The 23139-nt window shown below is 52.1% G+C and overlaps 11 protein-coding genes across 11 annotated transcripts; 7 read left to right on the forward strand and 4 right to left on the reverse strand.

The window, feature by feature from the left end:
* Positions 1–461: 461 nt before the first annotated feature.
* EI97DRAFT_438588 (uncharacterized protein) lies at positions 462–1484 on the reverse strand (the record flags this gene model as incomplete). The annotated part of the gene is made up of 3 exons (XM_033799507.1): positions 462–820; positions 873–1189; positions 1324–1484. The coding sequence occupies 3 exons, from the start codon at positions 1482–1484 to the stop codon at positions 462–464; spliced, it is 837 nt and encodes a 278-aa protein (XP_033658734.1).
* Positions 1485–1854: 370 nt separating this feature from the next.
* On the reverse strand, positions 1855–2790 carry EI97DRAFT_454409 (uncharacterized protein; the record flags this gene model as incomplete). Its single annotated transcript, XM_033800539.1, has 2 exons — positions 1855–2387; positions 2439–2790. 2 exons carry the CDS (start codon positions 2788–2790, stop codon positions 1855–1857), a joined length of 885 nt encoding a protein of 294 aa, XP_033658735.1.
* A 2185-nt stretch (positions 2791–4975) lies between these two features.
* EI97DRAFT_22717 (uncharacterized protein) lies at positions 4976–6177 on the reverse strand. The gene is made up of 2 exons (XM_033793912.1): positions 5827–6177; positions 4976–5767 (listed from the first exon to the last, which is right to left on the reverse strand). Exons 1-2 carry the CDS (start codon positions 6042–6044, stop codon positions 5224–5226), a joined length of 762 nt encoding a protein of 253 aa, XP_033658736.1. The 5' UTR covers positions 6045–6177; the 3' UTR covers positions 4976–5223.
* Positions 6178–7251: 1074 nt separating this feature from the next.
* EI97DRAFT_22711 (chitinase 1 precursor) lies at positions 7252–8848 on the forward strand. The gene is made up of 4 exons (XM_033793911.1): positions 7252–7618; positions 7678–7702; positions 7751–8003; positions 8061–8848. Exons 1-4 carry the CDS (start codon positions 7440–7442, stop codon positions 8741–8743), a joined length of 1140 nt encoding a protein of 379 aa, XP_033658737.1. The 5' UTR covers positions 7252–7439; the 3' UTR covers positions 8744–8848.
* A 519-nt stretch (positions 8849–9367) lies between these two features.
* EI97DRAFT_409817 (uncharacterized protein) lies at positions 9368–12608 on the forward strand. The gene is made up of 6 exons (XM_033796681.1): positions 9368–9572; positions 9635–10338; positions 10390–10668; positions 10719–10834; positions 10884–11666; positions 11722–12608. Exons 1-6 carry the CDS (start codon positions 9542–9544, stop codon positions 12266–12268), a joined length of 2460 nt encoding a protein of 819 aa, XP_033658738.1. The 5' UTR covers positions 9368–9541; the 3' UTR covers positions 12269–12608.
* A 351-nt stretch (positions 12609–12959) lies between these two features.
* On the forward strand, positions 12960–13427 carry EI97DRAFT_454413 (uncharacterized protein; the record flags this gene model as incomplete). Its single annotated transcript, XM_033800540.1, has 1 exon — positions 12960–13427. The coding sequence occupies one exon, from the start codon at positions 12960–12962 to the stop codon at positions 13425–13427; it is 468 nt and encodes a 155-aa protein (XP_033658739.1).
* A 1057-nt stretch (positions 13428–14484) lies between these two features.
* On the forward strand, positions 14485–15555 carry EI97DRAFT_438594 (uncharacterized protein; the record flags this gene model as incomplete). Its single annotated transcript, XM_033799508.1, has 1 exon — positions 14485–15555. The coding sequence occupies one exon, from the start codon at positions 14485–14487 to the stop codon at positions 15553–15555; it is 1071 nt and encodes a 356-aa protein (XP_033658740.1).
* A 545-nt stretch (positions 15556–16100) lies between these two features.
* Positions 16101–16612, forward strand: EI97DRAFT_22785 (DUF1294-domain-containing protein). Its single transcript, XM_033793922.1, has one exon. It carries the CDS (start codon positions 16199–16201, stop codon positions 16580–16582), a length of 384 nt encoding a protein of 127 aa, XP_033658741.1. The 5' UTR covers positions 16101–16198; the 3' UTR covers positions 16583–16612.
* A 330-nt stretch (positions 16613–16942) lies between these two features.
* EI97DRAFT_367724 (uncharacterized protein) lies at positions 16943–17309 on the reverse strand (the record flags this gene model as incomplete). Its single annotated transcript, XM_033795104.1, has 2 exons — positions 16943–17097; positions 17153–17309. 2 exons carry the CDS (start codon positions 17307–17309, stop codon positions 16943–16945), a joined length of 312 nt encoding a protein of 103 aa, XP_033658742.1.
* Positions 17310–18047: 738 nt separating this feature from the next.
* On the forward strand, positions 18048–19533 carry EI97DRAFT_454417 (calmodulin dependent protein kinase; the record flags this gene model as incomplete). Its single annotated transcript, XM_033800541.1, has 6 exons — positions 18048–18054; positions 18103–18154; positions 18210–18417; positions 18475–18631; positions 18680–19065; positions 19117–19533. The coding sequence occupies 6 exons, from the start codon at positions 18048–18050 to the stop codon at positions 19531–19533; spliced, it is 1227 nt and encodes a 408-aa protein (XP_033658743.1).
* Positions 19534–20182: 649 nt separating this feature from the next.
* EI97DRAFT_22802 (Bromodomain-containing protein) lies at positions 20183–22808 on the forward strand. Its single transcript, XM_033793926.1, has 7 exons — positions 20183–20435; positions 20484–20526; positions 20575–20649; positions 20705–21177; positions 21229–21490; positions 21540–22179; positions 22227–22808. Exons 1-7 carry the CDS (start codon positions 20329–20331, stop codon positions 22682–22684), a joined length of 2058 nt encoding a protein of 685 aa, XP_033658744.1. The 5' UTR covers positions 20183–20328; the 3' UTR covers positions 22685–22808.
* The last annotated feature ends 331 nt before the right edge of the window (positions 22809–23139 follow it).

Raw genomic sequence — 23139 nt, forward strand, 5'->3', positions numbered from 1 at the left:
AATCCAACGGTCCCAGCCTCACTGCACGCTCACGCACGCTCTGAGGAGTGAAGACACCTCCAAGCCGTGGTACCCTTGCTTGGGTGGCCGAACAAAACTTCTTTTTGAAACACATGAGCGACTCTGCATGATGCGACCATTGCGTTCCACAGCTGGACCATCAAGCGTCTTGGGGTCAAAATGGTAGATAGCATTCTTGACAGAGCAAGCACTGTCCGTTCTAAAACAGAGCAAAAGGTGTAGTTGACGCGGTGGCCGGCACTCGTCAGAACAGTGCGTCCGTGCCAAAATCCAGTCACAATCTCTCCAAACAGTACAAAAGACTTTTTGTTTCGGCTCGCATGGGGTGACTCAGGAGTCAGAAAGGACAGAGCCCACTGATAGGTTCCAACGAGCGTAGATGCAGACAGGAAACTTAAATTTTCCAGATCGGTTGCCATATCGGTCGCGCCTGTACCAATTTAAGGCTGTGTGCTGGGACCCGCAGCTGAATTGGCGAGGGGTTTGTGGTGCGAGTTTTGAGCGCAAAATTGCACGCAGGCTGTCCCAGTTCCCGGAGACGTCTGTATATCGATAGAAATGCTTTCAAGCTCGTGAATGGACACATTGGGGGTGGTCTGAGGAGCAGACCGAGCATTCGTTCGAGTAGTTCGCGGCGCAGTTTCGATGGCCGGTTGAGTGGCGGGTGTGGTTGCGCCTTGAGGGGCGGCGGCTTGTGTGGTCTCCTTGTCTTTCCAGACCCCGTTCACCAGTACAACAGACAAGACATTCGAGGACCTCTGCCTAAGGGCATTTTGGTACTGTGGAGATTTTCTGTACTCTGGATAGGACTGTCAACATGTGAGCGATCTTGTACTTGATTGCAGTTGTACCTCTCAACTCTTCGTTCGGTGGCTGAAGAAGGCGATCTCGAGGCTGAACACTTCGATCCATCCCAGTATTCGATACAATGGAGAAGCTTGATGGTCTTAAACGGTGGTTTCCTGGCAGTGGGTGCGACTGGCTTGGTTTAAATAAAAGCTTTGTGGTATCGTTCTTGTACGCAGAAAACCTAGGCGCTGTGATGGTCGTAACTGGGGTTCCACTCCTTATAATGGAATCGCGAGATCTCCACTCATGGAGACTGTATCCTGCAAACGTCCATGTAGGGCACAGGGGTCGAGCATGCAGTTGCATGGCCCGTTTTGACCTGATGCGACTCATGCGAGGCCTTTTTGACGGCAGTGTGCATTTGATGAGCTACATGCCCAAGCATATTGACAGGGCCCACTTTTGGAGTTCCTCTTCAAGACTGTCATGTTTCAGTGCGGACAGCTCGCAGACCATTGTGCGCCAGCAGGCGTATTCCAGGTTCCTGGCCCGGGGTAGGTATGCGACATCGCTCGCTGAGTATGTCGATCATTATCGGATTTTGATGAGCCGCAAGGGCTGGACATTCTCTTCATGTCGGTCTTGTGTTCGTCATCTTGCCGTGAAGGGTCCATTGCGCACGAGCTCGCCGGGATGCCAAAGGCCCGAGCGATGTGCCCAATCACTCATAATACCAAAGCAATGGACATATCGCGAATATGCCTTGTGCAACGGAGCAATCCTTTACAGAGGAAACGAACAGACCACTGGGCAGGCCCACACTCCCCGGTGAGGGTTTCTCCGGCGTCCGAGTCATGGGGTTCCTGCCGACTTCCAACCCCTTGATGATTATGTAACACAGACCCGGACAATCAGACTGTCCTACAAGTTTGGCATTGTGTCTTCTCGTTATTGTTCGCGGACAGGGTGACCAGCACTGCGCAGATACTTTCAAATATGAATATTAGCGAGAAGACATACTCAGCAGAGGGTAGAGGAGGAAACCTACGTTCCAAGCATGCTCCAGGTGGCAATGGATTTCTGGTTGACGAAGCCTAACCCACAGAGTGATATCAGGAGTGGAACAAGAATGGCGACGACGATATTGAACGCCTTTCCGGAAACAAAATTCAGGGAAATAATCGCGCCATAAACAAGCACGGAGGTGAGCACAGATCCGATGGTGAGCGAGAGTCCTTGGAATGACGACCGACTTTGAATGTGCCAATTGTGTTTGTCTGGTTTCTTCATTTGCCAGGTGGAAAACAATGTTAGCCACTTCCCTGTCCAAGATGACCAGCGAGAAAGGCCATCTTGCAGATACTTGCTTGCCGGACTCGATTCCGACTCCTTTACAACCTGGATGATGTCAAGCGCATGACCATCCGGTTTCGCACCAGTCCCCCAAATGTCCCGATCTTGTCCATCCAGTATCAAGGCGCCGAGTTCGGGATGATCAAGCCAATCCTGTACGACTTTGACTTTGGCCATATCAAAACCTTTGAGGCCCAGTTTCTCGAATCGGATGAGATCTTCTTCTGTGCTCAACTTAGTTGAAGTGAAACTCGAAGCGTATGACATCAACGTACCATACTCTTTCAATCTATTTCTTATATCCGTTACCAAATTGCGGAACTTGCTACCATGTGGATCTGTGAGTGTGGCAGCATAGTCGATATGGTATCTAGATCTCCTTCCTTCGATGCTTGAAATATTGGATTTGTCCATCCCCAGCAGTTGCTTCTCAAGATGAACAAGCTCGCACTGGCGATATAGCAGAAGGCGGATTGATAGACCGGAGAATCGTCGCAAATGAAGATAACGAGGATTGTTGGAGAAAAAGTACGCGAGCGAAGGATAACCTTTCTCGTAGAACTCGGGCTCATCAGCAGGGTTTAGCGGCATGTCCGAAGCCGGAGTTCCGTAAGTGGAATTCGCCATTGGCCACGATTGCGGTGCTTTTCTTCGTACTGAGGTAAAGTATGAGACATATACTGTGCCCGGGGACTTGAGCGGTTTCGAAGTTGATCTTTAGTTTTCCACCAGCGTCCCTCCAGAGTTAAATAGTAATTGCAAAGCCTCCGGTTCGGAAGCAACGGCGGTACGGCAGTGAGTAGAATAGCCGCGCTTGGAAACTGTGAAACACACCGTTTCGTCTCCAAATTCGAGAAACGAACACAGGCTCGGGCCGAAAACGGGTGAAAACCTCGATGGAATGTCCGTAAAAGATTACGCATTCGCCGGGCGTGGTGTGGCTGCTCTCTTGCAGGAAATCTTTTTGATTTGATCCCTGGAAGTTTCGTGCGGGGGCGAACACCCCTCCCTCCCACCGGTTCGCATACGAACACCGATTGCTGCTTTGGGCTTCCATGGTGAAAACATCTGCACCTGACCGTGAACCTATCGTCCTTTGCCTATAGCCGCGGAGGACGATATGAAAACGCAAGCGTCACAGTTTGGCATTCTCCGTTGTGACTCAAGCTGAGTCCGGAGAACTGGGCTGCCGTTGTGGCGTAGCTTACCCGCTGATATATCAAGGCTGATGGATGGTGGCGATTGGAATCCAGTATCCCTTTCACGGCGGGGTGTGGTAAGAATCAAATATAGAAGAGGACGTTCTCCGGTCAACGTTCACTGATACCTCCTCTGGAAGCGACGACAATGTGTGAAAGTGACGGAACTCGGCTGCCTCTCAGAGCTCTCGTTTGTGTTGTACGACATCCGGACTTTAACAAAGGCGAATCGATGCAGATAACGCTATAATCAATATATATAACGTTGCTATTTCTAGCAGCGATCAATTTGCGTGGGTACTAGAAATAGCTGCAAAGAGCAGAGTAGCGCCTAGCAGAGGCAACAAGAACAGACTGCCAGTTATTAGCAACTCTCTTTACAGCATAACAAAGTGTTAGGTCTCACATGTACCTGGTGGTGTTCTGGAGAGCGCAAGATTGGCCGGTGAGATTCCAGAGTGAACCGCAGCCCCCCTACCGATTCAGCTCACCAATGCAGATGCGAAGTCAGTGATTTGTCGACCACAAACGAGAAACTGGAGGACCGTCGGGGAAGTTGAATAGCTCACCTCAGCAGCAATGTACGAGAGGTACGGGACCGTACAGATAAACCATTTCCCAGTTCCAACGCCATGGCAACTTTTGGTGAGTTCCTTCACAGTTAAACGGAGTCATTAGGGAAGACAGTGGAAGAAAGATGACGTTGAAGACGTTGAATTAAACTCTACCGCATAGCATGGATTCCTTGCTGTCACCCAGCGCCACTCCTGATCTAGTTAGGGCGTGGGGAGGACAGCCCAGGAAGGTATGACCGTGGGACAAATGGAAGTAAACCTTGCAATCAAAGAAATGATGCCTTTCAAAGCGAAGACAGTGTCAATGAAGGCGAGAGTCGATGGGATAAGGTAGGGACTTCGGGAGCATGACAACACGTGATCTAAGTTAATACGGGACTGGACGGGAGTTTGCATTGCCGATACACCTATTTCGAAAAAATCCATCTATCATACAGCATGCATACGAGATCCATCCAACGCGGTTCATTCGAGAAGATTTCCATCTCGGCCCAAGAAATATATGTCATGGTGCTGCAGGTACCACGAAAGGTCACAGCTATATCCAACTTTATTATCATAATAATAGACATATTATTATCGATTGAGACGCACAGGGACAAATGTGTCCCCTCCTGGGGTGACAAAAGCGCTCAGTATATCAGAAGCGTCGACTATAGTAGGGTATGCCTTTCCACCCCGTTCCAGCATACGGGTGCGAATGAAGGAGAAAACCGCGTACTCCTGCGCAGTGAGCGGACGTGTTCCGGGAAACAGGTGCCACGACGGGATGGGTGCAGGGTACCTTTGATGCTCAAAGCGAGTTTCGAGATGATGAATGCCGGTTATACCTAGGAGCTCACTGACAGTGTCACATGCTCGAGGTTGGGAGGTGGCGATGACCGGACCGGACTTGGGAATATTGATAAGCGGAGGACAACGCTTACGAGGTCGTCAGGAGTCGATAGCATGCTTCGTTAAGTAGGCTTATCGAAGATGAACGATCACCGTCACTATTCAGTTAAGCAAGGTAGCTTCAACTGTTGTGCGAGGAGGGCCACCGGGCCGAAAGCCGCTTTGTTGGGGAATACCGAACGGGTACCACTCTAAGCTCTAAGAAGATAGGCATCTGTTTCTTGAAACAGTAAGCGCGCAGTGGTCGCCGTTCTCGTTCGGGAATGGCAAAACAACTCCTTGAGAAGCAGTTGCTTCGCTTGTGTAGCGGCATTTTTGCCGCCAGCTGTTCTTCCGTCAAATCTTGGACTTGGGATAGGGTCTCCGCAGCGCATGAGGGAGTACGCAGGTCCTCAAAAGCCTCCGCGACCGCGATGTCTTCTGCCACCCCTCTTCTTGCGATCACCCCAGTTGCCTCGGAACTTGTGTGCAGCACCAGAGTGAATACCGCGATCATCGCGCTCTCGCTCTTGTTCTTCTTCTTTTTCACGCTGTAACTCTCGTTCCAATCTTTCCTGCTCAAGTTCTTCCTTCGTCTTCTCAACACGCACTTCGGGTTTCTTGAGGTCGGTAGGAAACCTTGGGTGGGCTCCATTCTTGCATGCCTTCCCCTCTGGACAGAAGCCCGCCAGATAAAATGGACATATCTTGTCCTTCTTATTGTGTTTCAGGGCGCAATGTGGCCCAAGAGGACAGAATCCGCGGTCATAGTGAGGGCAGGCCGGTCGCTTGGATTCAGGGTCTATGTGGAGATATAAACAGTCGTCGCCGTTGGAACATGTGAGGGTGCGGGCGTAGTAAGAGCATTCGGGCATTCGGCGAAGATTGTATTCATGTAAGAACTCGCAAGTCTCGCCCTTCTTGCAAAGACCACGCAGCCAATGCTTGCAGACAAGGCTGTGTACAGGCAGTTAGCACTTGAGAGTGGTCATAGCATGTATGGTAGGGCGACATACTTGTTGTAGGATGTGGACACATTGTGCTTGTCGGGACAGTTACTACCAAGAGGGCAGTGGCCTTGCATAAACGCCTTGCACGCGGGACGATTTGGATCGAGGCCGAAGCGATATTCGCGGCGCAGGAAGTCGCTAAAGTTGAACTGATACGGCGCGTGTGGTGCGTCGGGAGAAGTCTGCGTTCCAGCGCCCACCGCGCCCTGCACGTCTGCTGTCATCTTGCGCCCGCGTGAATCAAACTCCTCTTCAAATGATAGGTGAGGCGAAAGAATGTCTCCAGTTGCGGATATGTATCGGGTAACGAGTGGGACGGGAGCTTTCACGACGCTCGTGTTGGAATGGCTGGCCGGCTCTCCGGCAAGAACTGACCGATTTCCTGAAAGATGGGGGTGCGGAAGATTCCGACGTCAGCTTGTTGGTGGTGAGCTCAAGCTGTTGGAGGTTATCGTACCCGCAGGACTATGGCCCGTGCACGCCAAGACAGATGTTTGTCATAAAGCATCCGCATGCGCAGCTGCAAGCAATTGCAACCATCCCGTCCCTCACCGATCACCCTTCACACGTGGCTGGAGCAACCTTGGAACACTCTCGGTCTGAACTCTCTCATTTACTGATATTCAGTAGTAGTGGACGTGACGGCTGCGCTAGATACGTTTGAGGCAACCCTTTACCGTGCTGCGCCGGAAAGCTCTCCCGCCTGCGCCATCGATCACACTTGACTGGTTTTGACCTGTATCCCGCAAGATGGCGTTCCGCGCAAAATCAAATCATCTGGCCATGGATTCAGCTCTCTATCTACCTATACCTGGCGCTGATGGATCGTTTGGCACTGCTGCTCGAGCATGGCGTTCCTCTTCCGTCTGCGTTACGCATTGACCATGCAACCATGCTGTGTCTTCACAGGCCAGTTCTGTTGCATGACCTCCTGGTACCAGGGTTCGGTTCTACAATCGTAAGAGCAAGCTACGGCCTGCATTGACGTTTCCAACTAGTGTCGACCACGGCGGCACCCAGATCGTGAGGACCTGCTGTGGTGACTGAATTACGCGAGCCGACAACGGTGACGGCAATCAATCTTGCCCACCTGAGTACTATGCGTGCCAGGGATCTCTTTATACGAATACCAAGCTTGTATCGTACTAGTCCGCCCTGCCTCGAAACGATCCGGCCGAGAGTACCGCCTCCACATACTCTTGAAGTCCTTGGAGACCCTTTCCGCTTTTGAAATCTCTTTCATGATACTAGCTTCGGATGTTCGCCTTGGACGTATCGCTGGCACGCATCTGGCCGCCACATGAATTGCGGCCTGCGATTTCAAATACGGCGAGACTGCAGCTGCCGTCCTTACACTTCCCCTTGCGCACTGCTCAGTAGTACAATCCTGGGTGGCAGGGCATGCAGTAGATGGGGTGACCCGAATGTCTCGAGCCCATCATCGCCATTCACTGCTACCCCTGGTCCATCAGCAATTGCGTTCTGCGTTATTGACACCTCCGCCTTTTATATTTCCCTCGTTCTTCCCTTTACCATTAGTCGAATCGGCAGTTTCACTTGCGTATTCCGACTTAGGTGCAGCACCCCAACGCAGCCAATAACGCTTAGACCAACCGGTTATGAGCCGAACTTCTCCCCCACCATATGCATACTATGGAGACGACGCTCCCTCCCCAACACCATTCGAAAGCATGTATTGGAACGCAGTCTACTATCCCAATTGGCGTGTGTACAGGGATCAGCCGCCCATTTCCCTCAATTTTGACGTCGTCTCTCACGTCTTCTACGCCTTTGCCTGGTGAGTGCAGTTGATCGAGGAGGAAGTGAGATCTAGAGTTGCAACTAAATTCTAGGCAGGGTAAAGCCGGATGGCACCGTCTACGTAAAGCTCACTGGGTTTATGCTTTTGCGAGATGGCTAACAAACGCAGCTCAGCGATGAGTGGGCCGATGCCCAGATCAAAGTCCCTGGCTCAGGGGACATTCCAGAGGCAAACGGATGTCTGAACTCCTTCGCTCTAATCAAACAGAAGTACAGCAAGCTCAGAGTTGTACTCTCTGTTGGTGGTGGGGGCAAAGGCAGCGAGACTTTCGCTGAGGTTGCTCGCAATCCAGCTTCCCGCGAGACCTTTGCTCGAACGGCTCTGGGTCTCATCCAGCAGTTCGGCATCGACGGAATCGACAGTAGGCTCAGCGCCCTTCCCCCACTATCACCAAATTTTATGCTAATCATGTTCGCAGTTGATTGGGAACACCCCGCAGATTCACGTCAAGGAGGGGATTTTGTCGCACTGCTCGCGATTTTGCGAGCTTACTTACCGGGACCCCAGTACACGCTATCCGCTGCACTTCCAGCTGGTCAGTGGGCCCTTCAACATATCAATCTGGCCAATGCTGCGCACTATCTGGACATGGTCAACCTGATGTCATATGACTTCTCCGGTCCCTGGACACCCAAGTGCGGACATCAGGCCCAGCTCTACACGCCTCAGATTCCGCATAGTACTGAGGCCGCTATCTCATGTCATTCCGCCGTTACCTACATGGTCCGGCATGGCGTCCCTGCAAACAAGATTATATTGGGAGTGCCGGCTTACGGTCGGTCCTTTCTCAACACGCAGGGTGTGGGCTGCGCCTATTCAGGATGTGCAGGAGAGGAAGGCACCTTTGAATACAAAGACCTACCTAGACCGGGCTCACAGGAGATGGTCGACGAGCACGTCGGTGCGGCTTACTGCATTGGAGAAGACGGCGGCTTCATTACCTACGACAATCCCCAGACCGTTCAGATGAAGGCACGATATGTGCGGCACAATGGACTCGGCGGTCTCTTCTATTGGACGGGCACCGGCGATGCAAGTGCTCATACGCAGAAAGACAGGAGCCTGGTTTACAATGGATTCTTGGGATTGTTTCCGCAATAGTCGAGAGGCCGGTTTGGGATTATACTCCATTACTCAGCGTGGACGGACTGCACCACACAGCTAGTGGGAGGGAAGAATATTGCATATAACGTTACTTCAAATGCAACCTATTTAGCTTCTGAAGTGCAAGCTTCTTATGCACGATTCACAGACCGCTTCACTTCGTTCCTGCAGCGGACATAAACGGGTCGTGGCGAAGCAGTTGGACGGATGTTCTTATTCGATGGCTCGATTTCACACTGTTTCGCAACATTGTGTCAATGCAGCTGTGAGGTCTGTATCCAGTTTCCGGATTATGATCTCATGTGCCAGCTACTTGTGCTTCAAATCTAGTAGTCATCGATTCCTCAATACTTCGCATGACGGGCCATGGTGAATACGAGATTCCTGAGTGAGCAACAATTTGAGTGCATCTCAGCCCCAATCAGCTTGACATGTTAAATTACTCTATTGCGCCGGCATGAGGACACTTTTTCAAATTGTCAAAGTTTATGAAGATGCATGGGGATACTCCGTACGTGGGGGTTGGTTGCAATTGTGGCGTTGCGGGGAGAGATGACCCCTGACTGATTTCTGCCGGGGTTACCTGGTCCGTTCGCAGGAGGAACACCGCACCAGCCACCACCGCAGCAAAGCATGAACGTCTTCTCAAATCAATATTTCAATAATTGCAAAGCGAGCAGACAAGCGCCGCATTTTCGACACCTCCCTGCCTTTCCTACTTGTTGGGGGTTTCCTTTCGCACGTCAGCTGCGGTCTACCACGTCATCCGGGCCCATGCAGGCCTAACTGGACTTCATGCCTGCAGCTTCACCCTCTCTCGACTCCGGTATGAGATCGCCGTTCAGGTCCCAGCTACGGGATAGTAACAGCTACTGACGGCTGCGTTAGATGAATATGACCCTATCGATCACTTGAACCTTATATTTTCCCATCCTGCAGCCCTAGACTCCATACAAGCCACCTCCGAGACTCTCCGCAGCTATCAAGATGATCTGGATGAGGACATCGCCGCCTTTGTTGCGGCGCAGGCGGCCTCAGACGCAGATAGCGTTGCTAGAATACAAGCCGCGAAGGCAGAGCTCGCCGACCTGTTCAGCAAGATCGAAAGCGTGCGATCGCGGGCCCTACAGACGGAACGAACCATCACAGATATGACCGCCGATATCAAGCGTTTGGACAACACGAAGCGCAACTTGACACTGTCAATGACCGCATTGAAGCGTTTGCAAATGCTGACAACGGCATATGAGCAGCTACGGAGCTTGAGCAAATCTCGTCAATACCGAGAATGCGCTCAGCTGCTGCAGGCTGTCGTCCAACTCGTGGCACATTTCAAGAGCTATCGGTCAATAGACCAAATCGCAACCCTGAGCCGCAACGTTGCCGACTTGCAGAGCGAGCTTCTGGAACAGATATGTGAGGATTTCGAGGTCGCCTTTGCGAAAGATGAAGTCGCCCAGCGCAAGGCCATGTTGACAGAAGCATGCTTGGTTATGGATGCGCTAGGGGATCATGCAAGGATTCGCCTTGTCAACTGGTATTGCAACACCCAGCTGCGCGAATACAGACAAGTGTTTCGTGGGAATGACGAGGTGATACCCCGCTTTCTGTGAACACTATAACGTCGTCACTGACTACAGTAGGCTGCTTCTCTGGACAATATATCAAGAAGATATTCTTGGTTCAATCGAATGATGAAGACATACGACCTGGAACATGCCGCTATTTTCCCCTCTCATTGGAGGGTAAACGAGATGCTTGCCAACTCATTCTGTGAAGGCACACGGGACGATTTCAAGGCAATCTTGCAGCGGTATATGCGTAGAGGCGATGGCCAGACCTTGGATGTGGATCTCCTCCTCTCGTGTCTGCAAGAAACACTCAATTTTGAGCACAGCCTTGAGCGCCGCTTTTCCACCGAGGTGAGTTTTATCCATACTCCGCGCCCTGGCGGCTTGCTCACGCGACATAGCCACGGTCTTCGCTGGATACAATGGCAAGTAAGGAAGATCGACCTCAAGGTTTTAATCAAGCGATCTCCGAGGCGTTTGAGCCGTATATGAGCCTATGGGTGGAGTCGCAAGACAAGTATGTGGTGTGATATGGCTGCATGAACGAACCGTGCTAACCAAGTTAGGCAATTGGCTACTCTTATTCCCAAATATCGCCAACAGCCACTCCGCAATGCAGAAGAGGAGTTCTCCGCACAAGCCGTCATCCCGTCTTCCACGGAATTGTTTCACTTTTACCGTCTTACTCTCGCACAATGTGCCAAACTATCAACAGGGACCAGGTTACTGGAACTTTCTCGTACTTTTGCCAAGTATCTCGATCAATATGGCCAACAGGTTCTGTATTACTTCCTCAGCGAGAAGCCTGGGCCACAAGGACCATCTGTGGAAGATGCCGTTCTTATCCTCAACACGGCTGATTATTGTTACCAAACCTGCAATCAGTTGGAAGACAAGATCAGAAGCCGCATTGACGATGACCTTCGCGAAAAGGTCGATTTGCAAAGCCAAGCCGATGCATTTATGGGAATCGCCAGTGCTACCGTGCGGGTGCTCGTGAGGAAGGTTGAGCTTGCGTGCGAGCCCAGTTGGAGAGAGATGCGCAATACACCGTGGAGCAAACTGGAGAATGTTGGTGATCATAGCACTTACGTGACCGAGCTGCTGCACCACGTCAAGGAAGGTTCTGCAGAAGTGCTCAAATACCTACACAAGCAGCAATACGCAAGAGCGTTCTGCGATAACTTGGTGGATATATTGGCCACGACGTATGTTGCAAACATCGTCCAGAGCAAGCCCATCTCCGAAGTTGGTGCGGAACAGATGCTCCTGGATTCCTATGTGTTGAAGAAAGGCTTCACCGAGTTACCTGTGTTGAATGAAGAGCCGGGTACCGCTCCACCAGCAAGGTAAATTTCCTTCTGTTTCAACCTCTTCCATACGATCCGTGCTAATGAATCCCAGCTTCGTGAAACGCGTAAATCAGTCGATGAGCAAGATAGATCCCCTCCTAAAAACCCTCCAAGTCCGGCCCTCACCTCCCGAAGCCCTCGTCCAAGCGTACCTCATCCACATCGCCGACAAATCCGATACCAATTTCCGCAAAATCCTCGACCTCAAGGGCATCCGCAAAGCCGAACAAGGCCACCTCCTCGATCTCTTCGCCGCCTTCCGCGCCTCCCCGAATCACGAGAACCTGGTACAAAACAGCCCGCTGCTGACTCCTTTGCAAGTACAATCCGCGCATATCGGCACGAGCATCGCAGCCAGTGCCATGGGCGGGACGCCTAGTCTGGGTAGTGGGCGATTTGATCCCGCGGGCTTTGGAAACGCGCTTATGAATGCGGCGAGGGATGGTGTTGATCGGTTTGGGAGCCCGGCGCCGGGGGCACAGGTTGCGGAGGCCGGACAGGAGAGGGGGAATTTGAATGAGAATTTGAAGAATATTGGCAAGTTCTTTAGGAGGGATGTTGGGTTTAGGGGGTTTGGGAGGACGGAGGAGGGGAAGTAGGTGGGGGTGTATTGGAATCGCGTAAGATGCTGATATCAAGTTCGCTCAGCTTTGTTTCTGTGCGTGCGTTTGCCCGGGGGAGGGTGTACAGGGCCGTGATGTGGAAGGTGGTTTGATCTGCTGTGGGATACGTGTGTGGGATACTCAAGTCCATGGCAATGTAGAATTTGTATGTGACGAGTGGCAGTCTCTGTCGCACTATACGCATGCAATCGAGCGGCGTTTGTAGGCATACTGCCACAGTACGTACGTCCTATGTCTTCGCCGCAACGATCTTGCCAACGCCGCCCCTCTGGTTTTGGATATAAGCCACCACGTACTTAAATACATACACCTCAACATCCTCAATTTCTCGTCCTAGTCTTGCGCCAGAGCAATTCAGCGTCTTGGTTGCTACCACACATGCGTAGTACCCACGTGCATCCCCTCCAACACGCAGTCAGTGACAACAAACCGCGCGACGCCCCCCATATGATGCTGTCACGTCTAGTGTCCAACATGTGTGCTGTAGACCGTCACGTCTCGAAGTGTCTACGTGCGTGGTATAAAATCTTCTGCTGCCGTATCCCCTGCTCCTTTCTCTACCCTATGGTAGAAGCAGAGTTCGCAAATACATTGCCTTGATTAACAGCAGCCGGGACTTAAGAGACACATACTTTTACAGGAAACCTTTTTTCCGGGCAGGGTAAGCATGGGTAGGCACGGCGATGCCTTGAAGGATTTCTGGAACTTCATTCGCGGTCGGAATGTTCGTGTTCTTGAAGGCTTTCCATTTGATCCAGGTCATGATGAGCGGGATCAACGGCAGCAACGTCAATACCAACATCAACAGCAGCAGCAGCAGCAAGATCCAACATACACACAGCATACGCAGCGAGAAAGACATCAAAGCTCCGGAAACGCTAGGGAGTATCCACGCATTGGAGGGGGTTCAGGTCCGCATACAGGGACGCGAAATCGCGACTCCCGGCGGAATGAGGCTGTGGTGACGGCGGAGAGGCGGGAAGCTGAGTTGCGGATGGTGGAGAGGATAGTTGCTGGGAGGTTGGAAATGGCGAGGAGGGAGGAGGAGAGGAGGAGGGAGGAGGAGAGATGGAGGAGGGAGGAAGAGAGCTGGAGAAGGGAGGAAGAGAGATGGAGGAGGGAGGAGGGACGGTGATCGGTGGATCTGGTTGGGTGTAGTGGAGGAGATGTCGACAGAGGGATTTGGCTTCTGCTTGACTTGGTTTCATGGCTAGGTGCTGCTTTGTGGATGGGGGTAAGGTATGTTTGCCTTGGGTGCATTTGTTACTCACTACTACCAGTAATTGACACCACGACCGCTTTTACTGCGAAAACTACCGTGTTCAAGTTATACTCTACCTAATCGCTTTCTTATATACGTACAAATCACTAGGCAGAGCACTTTTAGCAAGCGCTTCTCCTATCTCACTCGTCTGGTGCATGGCCCAGGCTCAAGACGCAGCCCGAACAACTTAACCTACTCAAACCAGACGAATTCAAGCAGCAACTAACTATATATCTCACGCACATTATTTGAGGTCCTACATGGGGAGAAGGAAAGCCAAAAAAAAATTTCCATAGGCATAGGCGCTGCCTGCCAAAATGGCAAAAAACTACGGGCCGGGCCCGGCCCGCAGAAAACCTCAGCGTCCCAGGGTTTTTTTCTACAAATGAGGTGACGCACAGCACCTCGTGGGAATCGAACGAACCCGGTCCTTGTAAATGTGGTCGTCGTCCGTGCGAATTGTATGGGAATAGACCACACCACTCTCGAGCTCGATTTTACCCCGATAGAATGGAAAAAGTTTGCTGTTTATATAGGGCAATAAGAAGTATTTCGCAGATATGAGGGTTACTTGAGGTATCAACGGTGGTGATGAGGGTGCCCGGCAGCGCGGCGATGACGTAGCGTGTTTTGTTTTGTTGTTGTGGGTGACTGAGCGATTTGTGTCAGTGCCCGGTGAAAGGTCTGGTACGCCGACCAGCGGTGAAGGCGGACCCTTAACATTCATCGCTCAGACGCGTGATCGTACATGAGCCTCTTCTGCCTTGTCCTCTGTTTTTTTACCGTTTTACCTACATGAACACGGTGGTTGCCTCACCCTCGCCCTCCGGCTCAACCGCCTCAACCACCTCAACCTGCAACCAACCGCCGCTTCGTATTGATTGCATACTCTCACGGGCATTATTAACTCCGTAACATACATACCGAAATGCAGTCTCGCCACGGAACGCCATCAGCTCACAATAGTAAGCCGTCACTTCAATACTCGTTCGTCGCATCCTGGCTACAGACACTGAGCACTGACCCGGAGGCTCTAGCAGCTCCACCTACCAACGGGTCCGGCGCGGTAATTCCGACTATTAGACCTTGGGATAGAACTCGGCCGCGTCCCTACCATGTCAAGATACCGATCGATGCGACACCGGAGGAAGCCGTGCGACTAACCGGAATGCCCTATGGCGTGACGAATGAGTCGAACCCAGTGAAGCGGCCGTACAAAATCACCAAGAAGAAGCAGCCTGCTGCGAAGACTCGCGCCGGCGCTGCCGAGTCGCCTGCTAAGTTCGTATCGAAGATGCCTCCGAACGCCTCGCATAGAGTTGCGAACCGTTATGGTAACCCGCTCAGAGTGCCATTTCAGACCTCGCCATGTACACCGCAGCATGAGATCCTGCGGCATAGCCCACGTTTCTTCCTCGGCCCGCTAGGTCCAGGACTTGAGAGTCCTCGTAATCAGCGTCTCCTTCTTCAGCAACCCGTGGCCTTCTCGCAAGTATCGGGAATACCTTCCTACATGGCCGAATATTTCCAGGGCAATCAAGCCTTTCCAATGAACTACAACCAGCCCAGCCGTGCTATGATTTACCAGCGCCGATTCAGCGCTCCCCCTTCCACTACGCCAATGATAGAAGACCCAACCGCAGATGCGGTGTATGGTCAAGCCATGACGACATACCGCAGTCAATCTGCTCCTGCCATGGAGTACCTGTCACACTACAGTATTCCTCCCATTGACTATCAAACAATGCCGGGTTCGATCGGAAACCTACTCAACCCCGAAACCTCGTACAAACTCAACAACGTCTTCACACCGGAGGTGAAATCTTGGCTCGGGAACGGCGGGATCGTTGTCCGCACAGATGACTGGTTCAACATGGAGGCCATTCATAAGACGCACACGGAAGTTAATATACAAGATGGTACTGTGAGGATTGTGTTGACTGGGAAGGCGAGAGCCTTTCAGGGTCGGATCGATGGGTTGGAGGGGGAGAAAGAGTGAGATGTGGAGGGGACATATTCTGTGACTCTGGAGATGCACCTGTTGTGCAGATACTCACGGTAAGAAAGGCCGTGTTATGGATCATGAATGGATGTTATTGGAGAAGATGCAGTGAAGGTCGTTATCGTGAGGATATGGCGCTGCTGAGCTTATGGAGGAGGTGTGGGTGGATCAGAGGAGTGACCACACGGCCTGGGCTTGGTTCTTTGATGCGGAACGGACTATATGACGGGGACCAATATGCGAGAGCGTTCTGCAGCGGGGAGGATTAATACTTTCCTTTCCGTCCTTTTTACTTGTTACTGTTAGCATACTTCGACTGGCAGAAGAGGTGGACCTATATTTTTACCTATAACATACCAACTACATTCATCTAATACAGTGATCCTCTGTATCACTGGACAATCTATCTGGTATGTCTGAATGCTCTTCTACACCTCGCGATGAAGTGAAGTGAACAGAATCACTAACCCCATCCCGTTAGCGCCATCGGAAGATCGACACCTAGCCGCATATCGGCAATCTCAGGGTCCGCGAAGCGTCAACACCACATCAGATTCCCGGGTATCGTTCATTCCTCCGTCGTTCTAGTTAGAACGAAGGAAAACTCTATTTCAACATCATTGCACCGCCAGAAGCGGCAATGGCTCCTCGCACCCCTCGCCGCAAACGTCCCCTAACCCTCTCAACTGCCGCAGGCTTAATCTCCATCCTATGCTCCGCCTTCTGTTTGTTCCGGTTGTACTTGCGCACTGGATCACTCCTTCCCCTCATTTACACCTGCTTGATCAGTGGAGTCACGTTTCTGTTCTACGGGTACGACAAGATGCAGGCGAGGAATCTAGAGTGGAGAGTTAAAGAGACGACGTTGCATATGTTGGAGTTGGCAGGGGGGTGGCCGGGAGCGCTTGTGGGACAGCATTATTTCCAGCATAAGACGAGGAAGACGGGGTTCATGGTTGTGTTCTGGGGGATTGTGGTCGGGTGGCAGGGGTTTTGGTGGGTTGTTGCGAGTGCTGGGGGTTGAGGCCGGGGGTGGGTTGGCGTGAAGTACGTCGAGTTGGACGAAAGAGATGCTCGGACGATTGATTCTGGTATTGAGGAGACAGGATATCGTATATTAAGAGCCAGAGGATCAAAAAGGGCGAGCAGGGAACGATATCAACATCAACAGAGGAGGACCCGTAACCGAAAACACCAAGAAGATCAGCAAAGCGAGGCTCAGACAACATAGAGGCCGACGAAGAACACGGAAAAACGCAATCGTCCGACCAGCTGGACCGGAGTCCTCTATTCAAGTGCCGCTATACGCAGTCGGACTACGAAGGCTTCGTCGTCCAATAATCCGAACCCCCAACTGCACTTGGTGTGCCAAAATCAGAAGCAATCAACGACCTGTGAGCGGACTGGTCAGGCTATCTGCAGCCTCGCCTGTGGCTTCCCCGAGAGGGTTGTTGGTGACGCCTCCGACGACATTTCCAACTCCTCCCTTGACGTCCTGGATATTCTTCTGGTCGGAGTCGGGAATTCTGTTGACCTGGTCTGTCGAACGTAAGCGATCATATCAAGAAACGGGGTGATCTAGGACCAGCCCTACCTTTCGCAACGTACGACATCTTGTTCTCGCCCATTGCTTTCAAAGCCTGCCTCTCGAGCTCGCGTTTCCACTCGGAAGGAATGCCGAACAAGTAAATTCCAAGAGCGATAACGGCGAGTACACCGGTGAGAATAGTGAGGAGTTGTGTCGATGCCATATTGAAATATGTTTTGAATCCTGGAGGATGAAACAGAATCGCGCAGCTTTATGAGACGTGAGCAGCTGAATGGCGCGGAAAACGAAACGAGTGAAGATGGTAAATCAGGTTTTATATAGTGTCACTAGTAACGGTGAAGTTGTAAAGACCATGACATCAGATCGCCGTTGAGCCACAAGTACGTTGCCTAATCTAGCACCCCAGTCCCCACCCAACCCTACTTATGTACTTGCTTTCAAAAGTCCCGCCAACTTGGTTCTTTTTGGACGTAGCGGAGACAACGCATTGTTGTCTACACAGTATTGTCGAGATCGATTATGCTTTTATGCGATGACGATTCTGCCTCTCTGACCTTGTGTAGCACACAACATGACAGGTGGATGTTGGCCAATCAGGCAAGGCGCAGCTGGTCTGCCTCGCAGCTCAGCCTCACGAGAAGGCGCAAACGGACCCCCCTTTAGCTCCACCAGCCCCATGTGAAGGAGGACAACTCACTCAAATGCTGACTGTCGACGCCTCAACATCTCTTTCTCCTTTCAAGACACGATCATCTACCATTTCTCTTTAACTCCCACCGTTGTTACCTTCTCGGCCATACGACGCGTCAAGCCACAGCTCGATTACCCCTCATATCATTATCCCCACCCCGCACCAAGACAGCGTGCTTCGCCTCTAAGGCAGCTACTTCACCCTCAGCCTTGGGGGCGCCTACTTTGATTGTCGCGAGAAACCGCCAAAATGAGTTGTGAGTACTTCGCATAGCGCGGACGCACTGGCGCTGATTCAATTGCAGTCTCTGGAATGCTGAACAAGCTGCACGGACAGCCAGAGTCCTACGATCGGAAGTGGGTTCGACCTTCGACATACCCTGACTGATAACAAACTGAACAGCTAGTGCAGGTCAAGATACCGATTCGGAAGGACCCTAGGTGCGGGGACCTATGGAATCGTGCGCGAAGCAGATTGCCCTGAGGGCAAGGTAGCAGTCAAGATCATCCTGAAGAAGAACGTGCGAGGAAATGAGCAGATGGTGTACGATGAGCTGGAAATGCTGCAGAGGATGAAGCACCCGCACATTGTCAAGTTCCACGATTGGTTCGAGTCCAGGGTAGGAGATACACTTTCTATTACGGCTGCAGTCCTATCGCTGACCCGATCTCTGCAGGACAAATACTACATTGTCACTCAGCTGGCGACAGGCGGCGAGCTTTTCGATCGAATCTGCGAAAAGGGAAAATTCACAGAGAAGGACGCAGCAGAGACCATTCGGCAGGTGCTCGATGCCGTCAATTACCTCCACCACAACAATGTCGTTCACAGAGGTAGCGCTCATTTGTCCATTTGCGACGCGCCTATGCTGATTCTTGCAGACCTCAAACCTGAAAACCTCCTCTACCTCACTCCAGACCCTAATTCCTCACTCGTGCTGGCCGACTTTGGTATTGCCAAAATGCTCGATTCCAAGAACGAGGTCCTGACGACCATGGCTGGCTCCTTTGGGTACGCGGCACCTGAGGTGATGATGAAGAAGGGGCACGGAAAGCCAGTGGATATGTGGTCCCTGGGCGTCATCACCTACACATTGCTGTGCGGCTACTCGCCATTCCGATCTGAGAATCTGGCAGATCTGATTGAGGAGTGCAAGAATGGCCGGGTAATATTCCACGAACGATACTGGAAGGATGTGAGCAAAGATGCAAAGGAGTTTATCACACAGTTGCTGCAACCCGACCCCAGTAAGAGACCGACTAGCGAGGTAGGTTGCTATCAATTTCTCTTAAACCAACACAATATTAACCATGCGCAGGCTGCACTGCAACACGTCTGGTTGACTGGCAAGACTGCCTCTGACCACAATCTGCTGCCAGAGATCCGCGCATACGTTGCGAAAGCACGGCTCAGGCGTGGTATCGAGCTTGTCAAGCTTGCAAATCGCATCGAGGCTTTGAAAATGCAGGAAGAGGAAGAGGGCGAAACACCTGAAGAGTCAGACGTTCCTGACAATGTCCATAAGGCTGCAGGGGAAGCTATAGATGCTCACCAACCGGCACAAACTGGCGCCACGTCAGAAAACCCTGCACCAGGAGGTAAACGGAGCCTCAGCAGACTCGCAAAGGGCGCCATCTTCAGGGAGGTCGTGCTGGCGAAAGTACGGGAGATGAAGGAAGCTGAGAAGCAGAAAGAGTTTGAGAAGACGGCGGCCGAGAGCTCGAAAGCGTCTTGAACGGCCGTGGTCTAGGAAGCATATCTATGCAAAATAATGGACCAGAGTTCGCGAGTTGATACCCTGAGTGATTGGGGTCTGCGTGGTAGCTGGGACTATAGTACGGATACATTTGACAGGTTTTACTAGCGATATTTGGGATTCGCGCAGAAACTCATATACTTTACTTGTATGCGAATGTTTCCTGGATTCGATTGATATGTTTGTCCACATATTCATCGCCAAGGATTCATGTTTCGCACGTGATGGTGAGGTCCGAGCGTTCGCTATGGTTCTGCGGACGGACGATCCCCTGCAGCGCGCGCGACGACGACGACGATGCACCCTTCGCACCTTGCTGCACCCACCTTTCGATACTTCTGTTACGAATTCTTGAGGTAGTTTTGAACGGAAGAGGCGATTCCTGCCCGGCCAGATGGAGAGCGCAGCGAAGCGCAAAGCTGCCAGTGCGGCAGCGGCCGAAAACGATGCGCGCCCAGCAAAGCGTCAGAAAGGTCCAGTAAGTCCAGCGTCCAGCGAATGCAGTACCATTGTCAAGAAGCGGTGCGCTGCGCTGCGGTGGACATTCTGGAGGTGATGTAGAGGCGACGGGGGAGCGCCGCGACATGGTCCCGGACAAGTTAACGGGCAACGCCATGGTCTACCTGCTCTTCACCACCACGACTTCTCACATCACCCCTCAATCACCCCTTCATCTTCGCGCGGCGCCGCACCGCAGCACCCCTTAATCACCTTTGACCCGCCTGGTCGCGCTGGCTTCGCGTAGGGGAATAAATATGGCTAACTTGGGAATTGATGCAGGCCGAGTCTGGTGCGGATCCAATAACGGGAGAGACTGTGGAGTCTACCACGACCAATGGTCTGAGATTCCTTGAAAGCTTGCGCAATGCGAAGGACAAACAGTATGTGTCTACGGATGTCACTTGTGTGCAGGTCTGATTGGATTGCAGCGGCCGCCCTATTGCAACAGACTTCCTCCAACTTCCCTCCGGCGTACGATCTCCGCATTCCTCCACCGAACGATCCACTGACGATCCACAGAACCCAACCCTGAAGAGAGACAAGGGACCATACTATGATCTTGTCAAACTGCCAATTTCCATACAGACAATGGAGGTACGGGGATGCTTCCGAGACAGGTCAAGCGATGGCGCTGACGTTGTATGCACAGGACAAGCTCAGAGCTGGTGAATATGCTACACTGGCCCAGCTCGAGGCCGACTGCAAGCGGATGGTCACCAATGCCAAGTCGTATTTTACAAGGGGTGAAAACACATTCGAAGACGCCGAACGATTGCGGAAGACAGCTTCGAACTGGATGACCAAAAACAACCCTGCCTACAAGCTGATCCGCAACTATCAAGCAGTGGCTACGCCTGTGCCTGGCGAGGACGCTGCGACCCCCGCTCGGCCTGCGCCACGTCCCGTGTCTACACCCAAACCAATCCCTCCTACTCCAGACACGACCGATCGCCCACGGCGGGCTGCAGCCCCTCCGTCCGCCACGCCCGCGCCGTCGAAGCTCAGGCACTCTTTGCCTATTCATACGACCGAAGCAGGGGACAGCAAGGCTTATGACGGGAAGAGTTTCCAGCAGGCGCAGGAGCAGATTATCTCCGAGCTGATAGAGTACATTGATCCTGAGTTCGTAGACATACCTTCTTCACGTTATAGAGTGCCACTAACCCCGTTTAGGAGTGAATTGCAGATATTTCAGCCCTTCGTGAACTTGCCTTCCAGGTCACTCAAAGACTACTACCAGTTGATCAAGAATCCCATGTCGTTAAGCGGAGTGCAGAAGAGGGTCCGTGGCGTGAAGGGTCGGGATCCACCCACTGGTATCACTCTCTTGAAGAGCTGGAATGAGTTCGAGGAACAAGTCAGCCTCATCTGGAAAAACGCCAGGGAGTATAATGAGGACGGGAGCGAGATATACGACCTTTCCGTACAATTAGAGGTAATGCTGAACCGCCAATGTGCATCCTGCTTTCTGCTGACCGTCTTAGAAAATGTTCAAGGAAAAGCTTGCGAATGCGAAAGCCAAAGTTGAGGAGCCTCCGCAACCTAAACTCAAGATCAACATGTCGGCTGCCCCAGCAGCTGTCCCCAAGCAGCAACTCAAGTTGAAACTCCGTCAATCGCCTGTCTCTGGTGCCGAATCCCCTGCCGTACGCAGTTCAGCCACACCAGGAGTAACAATCGACAATGATGCGTTGCTTAGGCAGCAGCGTCACGTCCAGGATAGCATGAATGCCCAGCGAGGTTCGCAGCCACCGTCATCTAAGGCACAAACACCGCTTGCCTCCGCCCCGCCTTCTGTTCCTCGGTCTACTTCCACGTATCCTCCATCAGGCTCTCCTCCCGCAACGAATGGGATCAAGAATGATGTGGGATCCCCTGCGCTCAGTTCCATCAGGCAAGCGAGTACTGTGTCCGATGGTCAGCGGCCAAGTGTGCCAGCCCAGACACCGCATCCCTCGATGCCTCCTCCTCAGATGGTTTCGCGCCCTGCAAGCGGTAGCCCTCATCCCAACGGGCTGGTTGGCCAACAGCCAGGCGGCTATCCCGGACAATATCATCCTCCTACTCACTATGCTCCGCCAGTAACGGCTCAACCGGGGGCATTTAGGAAGACTCCGCTCAAGAGTACGTTCCTTGCGTCGTCACTACCGCTCGCACTAACAAGCTCTTAGATACGAGCGAAGCTCTGATCCCCAAGATCACCATCACCACAGCGCCTTCATTGAACTTACCAAAACCGTTCAAGACCGTGGTGCAAGCGAACAAGTATAGGACGGTACAGAGCGTGACGCTGAACTTGCCACCCTCACATTCGCACTTGCAAATCGTTCCTTATCTTCCTGTGGCACTGGACGGACGCCCATACCGAACATTCTACATCGTGAATGGAAAACAGTACTCCGAAACCCCTCGCATGCTCGCAGCTCCCGCCGTCAACGGCGCTCCTACGAGTTACGAAGGAGGCAAGAAGAAGGGCGAGCCCCTCTATGATGCCAAGTTGCTTCCTGGCGTGAATCGGATCGAGATTGAAGTCATCGCTGAGAAGAAGGGCAAAGTCGACAGCAAAGATCCCAAAGATCAAGTCGAGATCGAAAAGTGCCTCATCTTCGTCAATCTCATGCGGCCGTGATACTATCTCTCTTACATGGGTAATCTTTTGCATGGTTAGGAGGATGGAGTATGGTTAGGATTTATGGATGCATAGCATATCTTGGTACCATCGGGTAGGGGAGGCGTTATCACGGCCAGGCGCAAGAATACGTCTTCTTGGCAACCATTGGAAGATGTTTCCAATTGTGATGACGACTCCTGAAGGGTCTGCTCATTTGCTTTTCGAATGTACTCCGTATGCAGTATTCAAGTAGTTGAAGAGACATCATGTCAGTTGTTTGCACACGATGCCTTTTTCGGCTGAGTATGGCAGGCGGAGAACGTGGTGTATTCTATGGGCACGGAGCCTGTAAGTCTCGGATACTTGTAGTCCCGGATTCGGTTAGCGCGAACTGTTCAACTAAACACAGCCCTCGAAGAGACCCATCCAATATGCATTGTAGATTCTGTCCCACGGAACGCCTGGAAACCCCG

The sequence above is a fragment of the Westerdykella ornata genome, assembly GCF_010094085.1.
Source record: "Westerdykella ornata strain CBS 379.55 unplaced genomic scaffold EI97scaffold_1, whole genome shotgun sequence".
In the NCBI taxonomy this organism is placed as follows: domain Eukaryota; kingdom Fungi; phylum Ascomycota; class Dothideomycetes; order Pleosporales; family Sporormiaceae; genus Westerdykella; species Westerdykella ornata.

What these genes read in the sequence shown, in the direction of transcription:
- EI97DRAFT_22711 (XM_033793911.1), top strand. Translation starts at nt 7,440, where the DNA reads ATGAGCCGAACTTCTCCCCCACCATATGCATACTATGGAGACGACGCT. An exon ending in GTCTTCTACGCCTTTGCCTG is followed by an intron (nt 7,619 to 7,677) that starts GTGAGTGCAGTT and finishes AATTCTAGGCAG; the next exon opens with GGTAAAGCCGGATGGCACCG. An exon ending in AGCCGGATGGCACCGTCTAC is followed by an intron (nt 7,703 to 7,750) that starts GTAAAGCTCACT and finishes TAACAAACGCAG; the next exon opens with CTCAGCGATGAGTGGGCCGA.
- EI97DRAFT_22802 (XM_033793926.1), top strand. Translation starts at nt 20,329, where the DNA reads ATGCAGGCCGAGTCTGGTGCGGATCCAATAACGGGAGAGACTGTGGAG. An exon ending in TTTCCATACAGACAATGGAG is followed by an intron (nt 20,650 to 20,704) that starts GTACGGGGATGC and finishes TTGTATGCACAG; the next exon opens with GACAAGCTCAGAGCTGGTGA. An exon ending in ACCTTTCCGTACAATTAGAG is followed by an intron (nt 21,491 to 21,539) that starts GTAATGCTGAAC and finishes TGACCGTCTTAG; the next exon opens with AAAATGTTCAAGGAAAAGCT.
- EI97DRAFT_22717 (XM_033793912.1), bottom strand. Translation starts at nt 6,044, where the DNA reads ATGACAGCAGACGTGCAGGGCGCGGTGGGCGCTGGAACGCAGACTTCT. An exon ending in GTGTCCACATCCTACAACAA is followed by an intron (nt 5,768 to 5,826) that starts GTATGTCGCCCT and finishes GCCTGTACACAG; the next exon opens with CCTTGTCTGCAAGCATTGGC.
- EI97DRAFT_409817 (XM_033796681.1), top strand. Translation starts at nt 9,542, where the DNA reads ATGCCTGCAGCTTCACCCTCTCTCGACTCCG. An exon ending in TTCACCCTCTCTCGACTCCG is followed by an intron (nt 9,573 to 9,634) that starts GTATGAGATCGC and finishes CGGCTGCGTTAG; the next exon opens with ATGAATATGACCCTATCGAT. An exon ending in AGCGCCGCTTTTCCACCGAG is followed by an intron (nt 10,669 to 10,718) that starts GTGAGTTTTATC and finishes CACGCGACATAG; the next exon opens with CCACGGTCTTCGCTGGATAC.
- EI97DRAFT_22785 (XM_033793922.1), top strand. Translation starts at nt 16,199, where the DNA reads ATGGCTCCTCGCACCCCTCGCCGCAAACGTCCCCTAACCCTCTCAACT.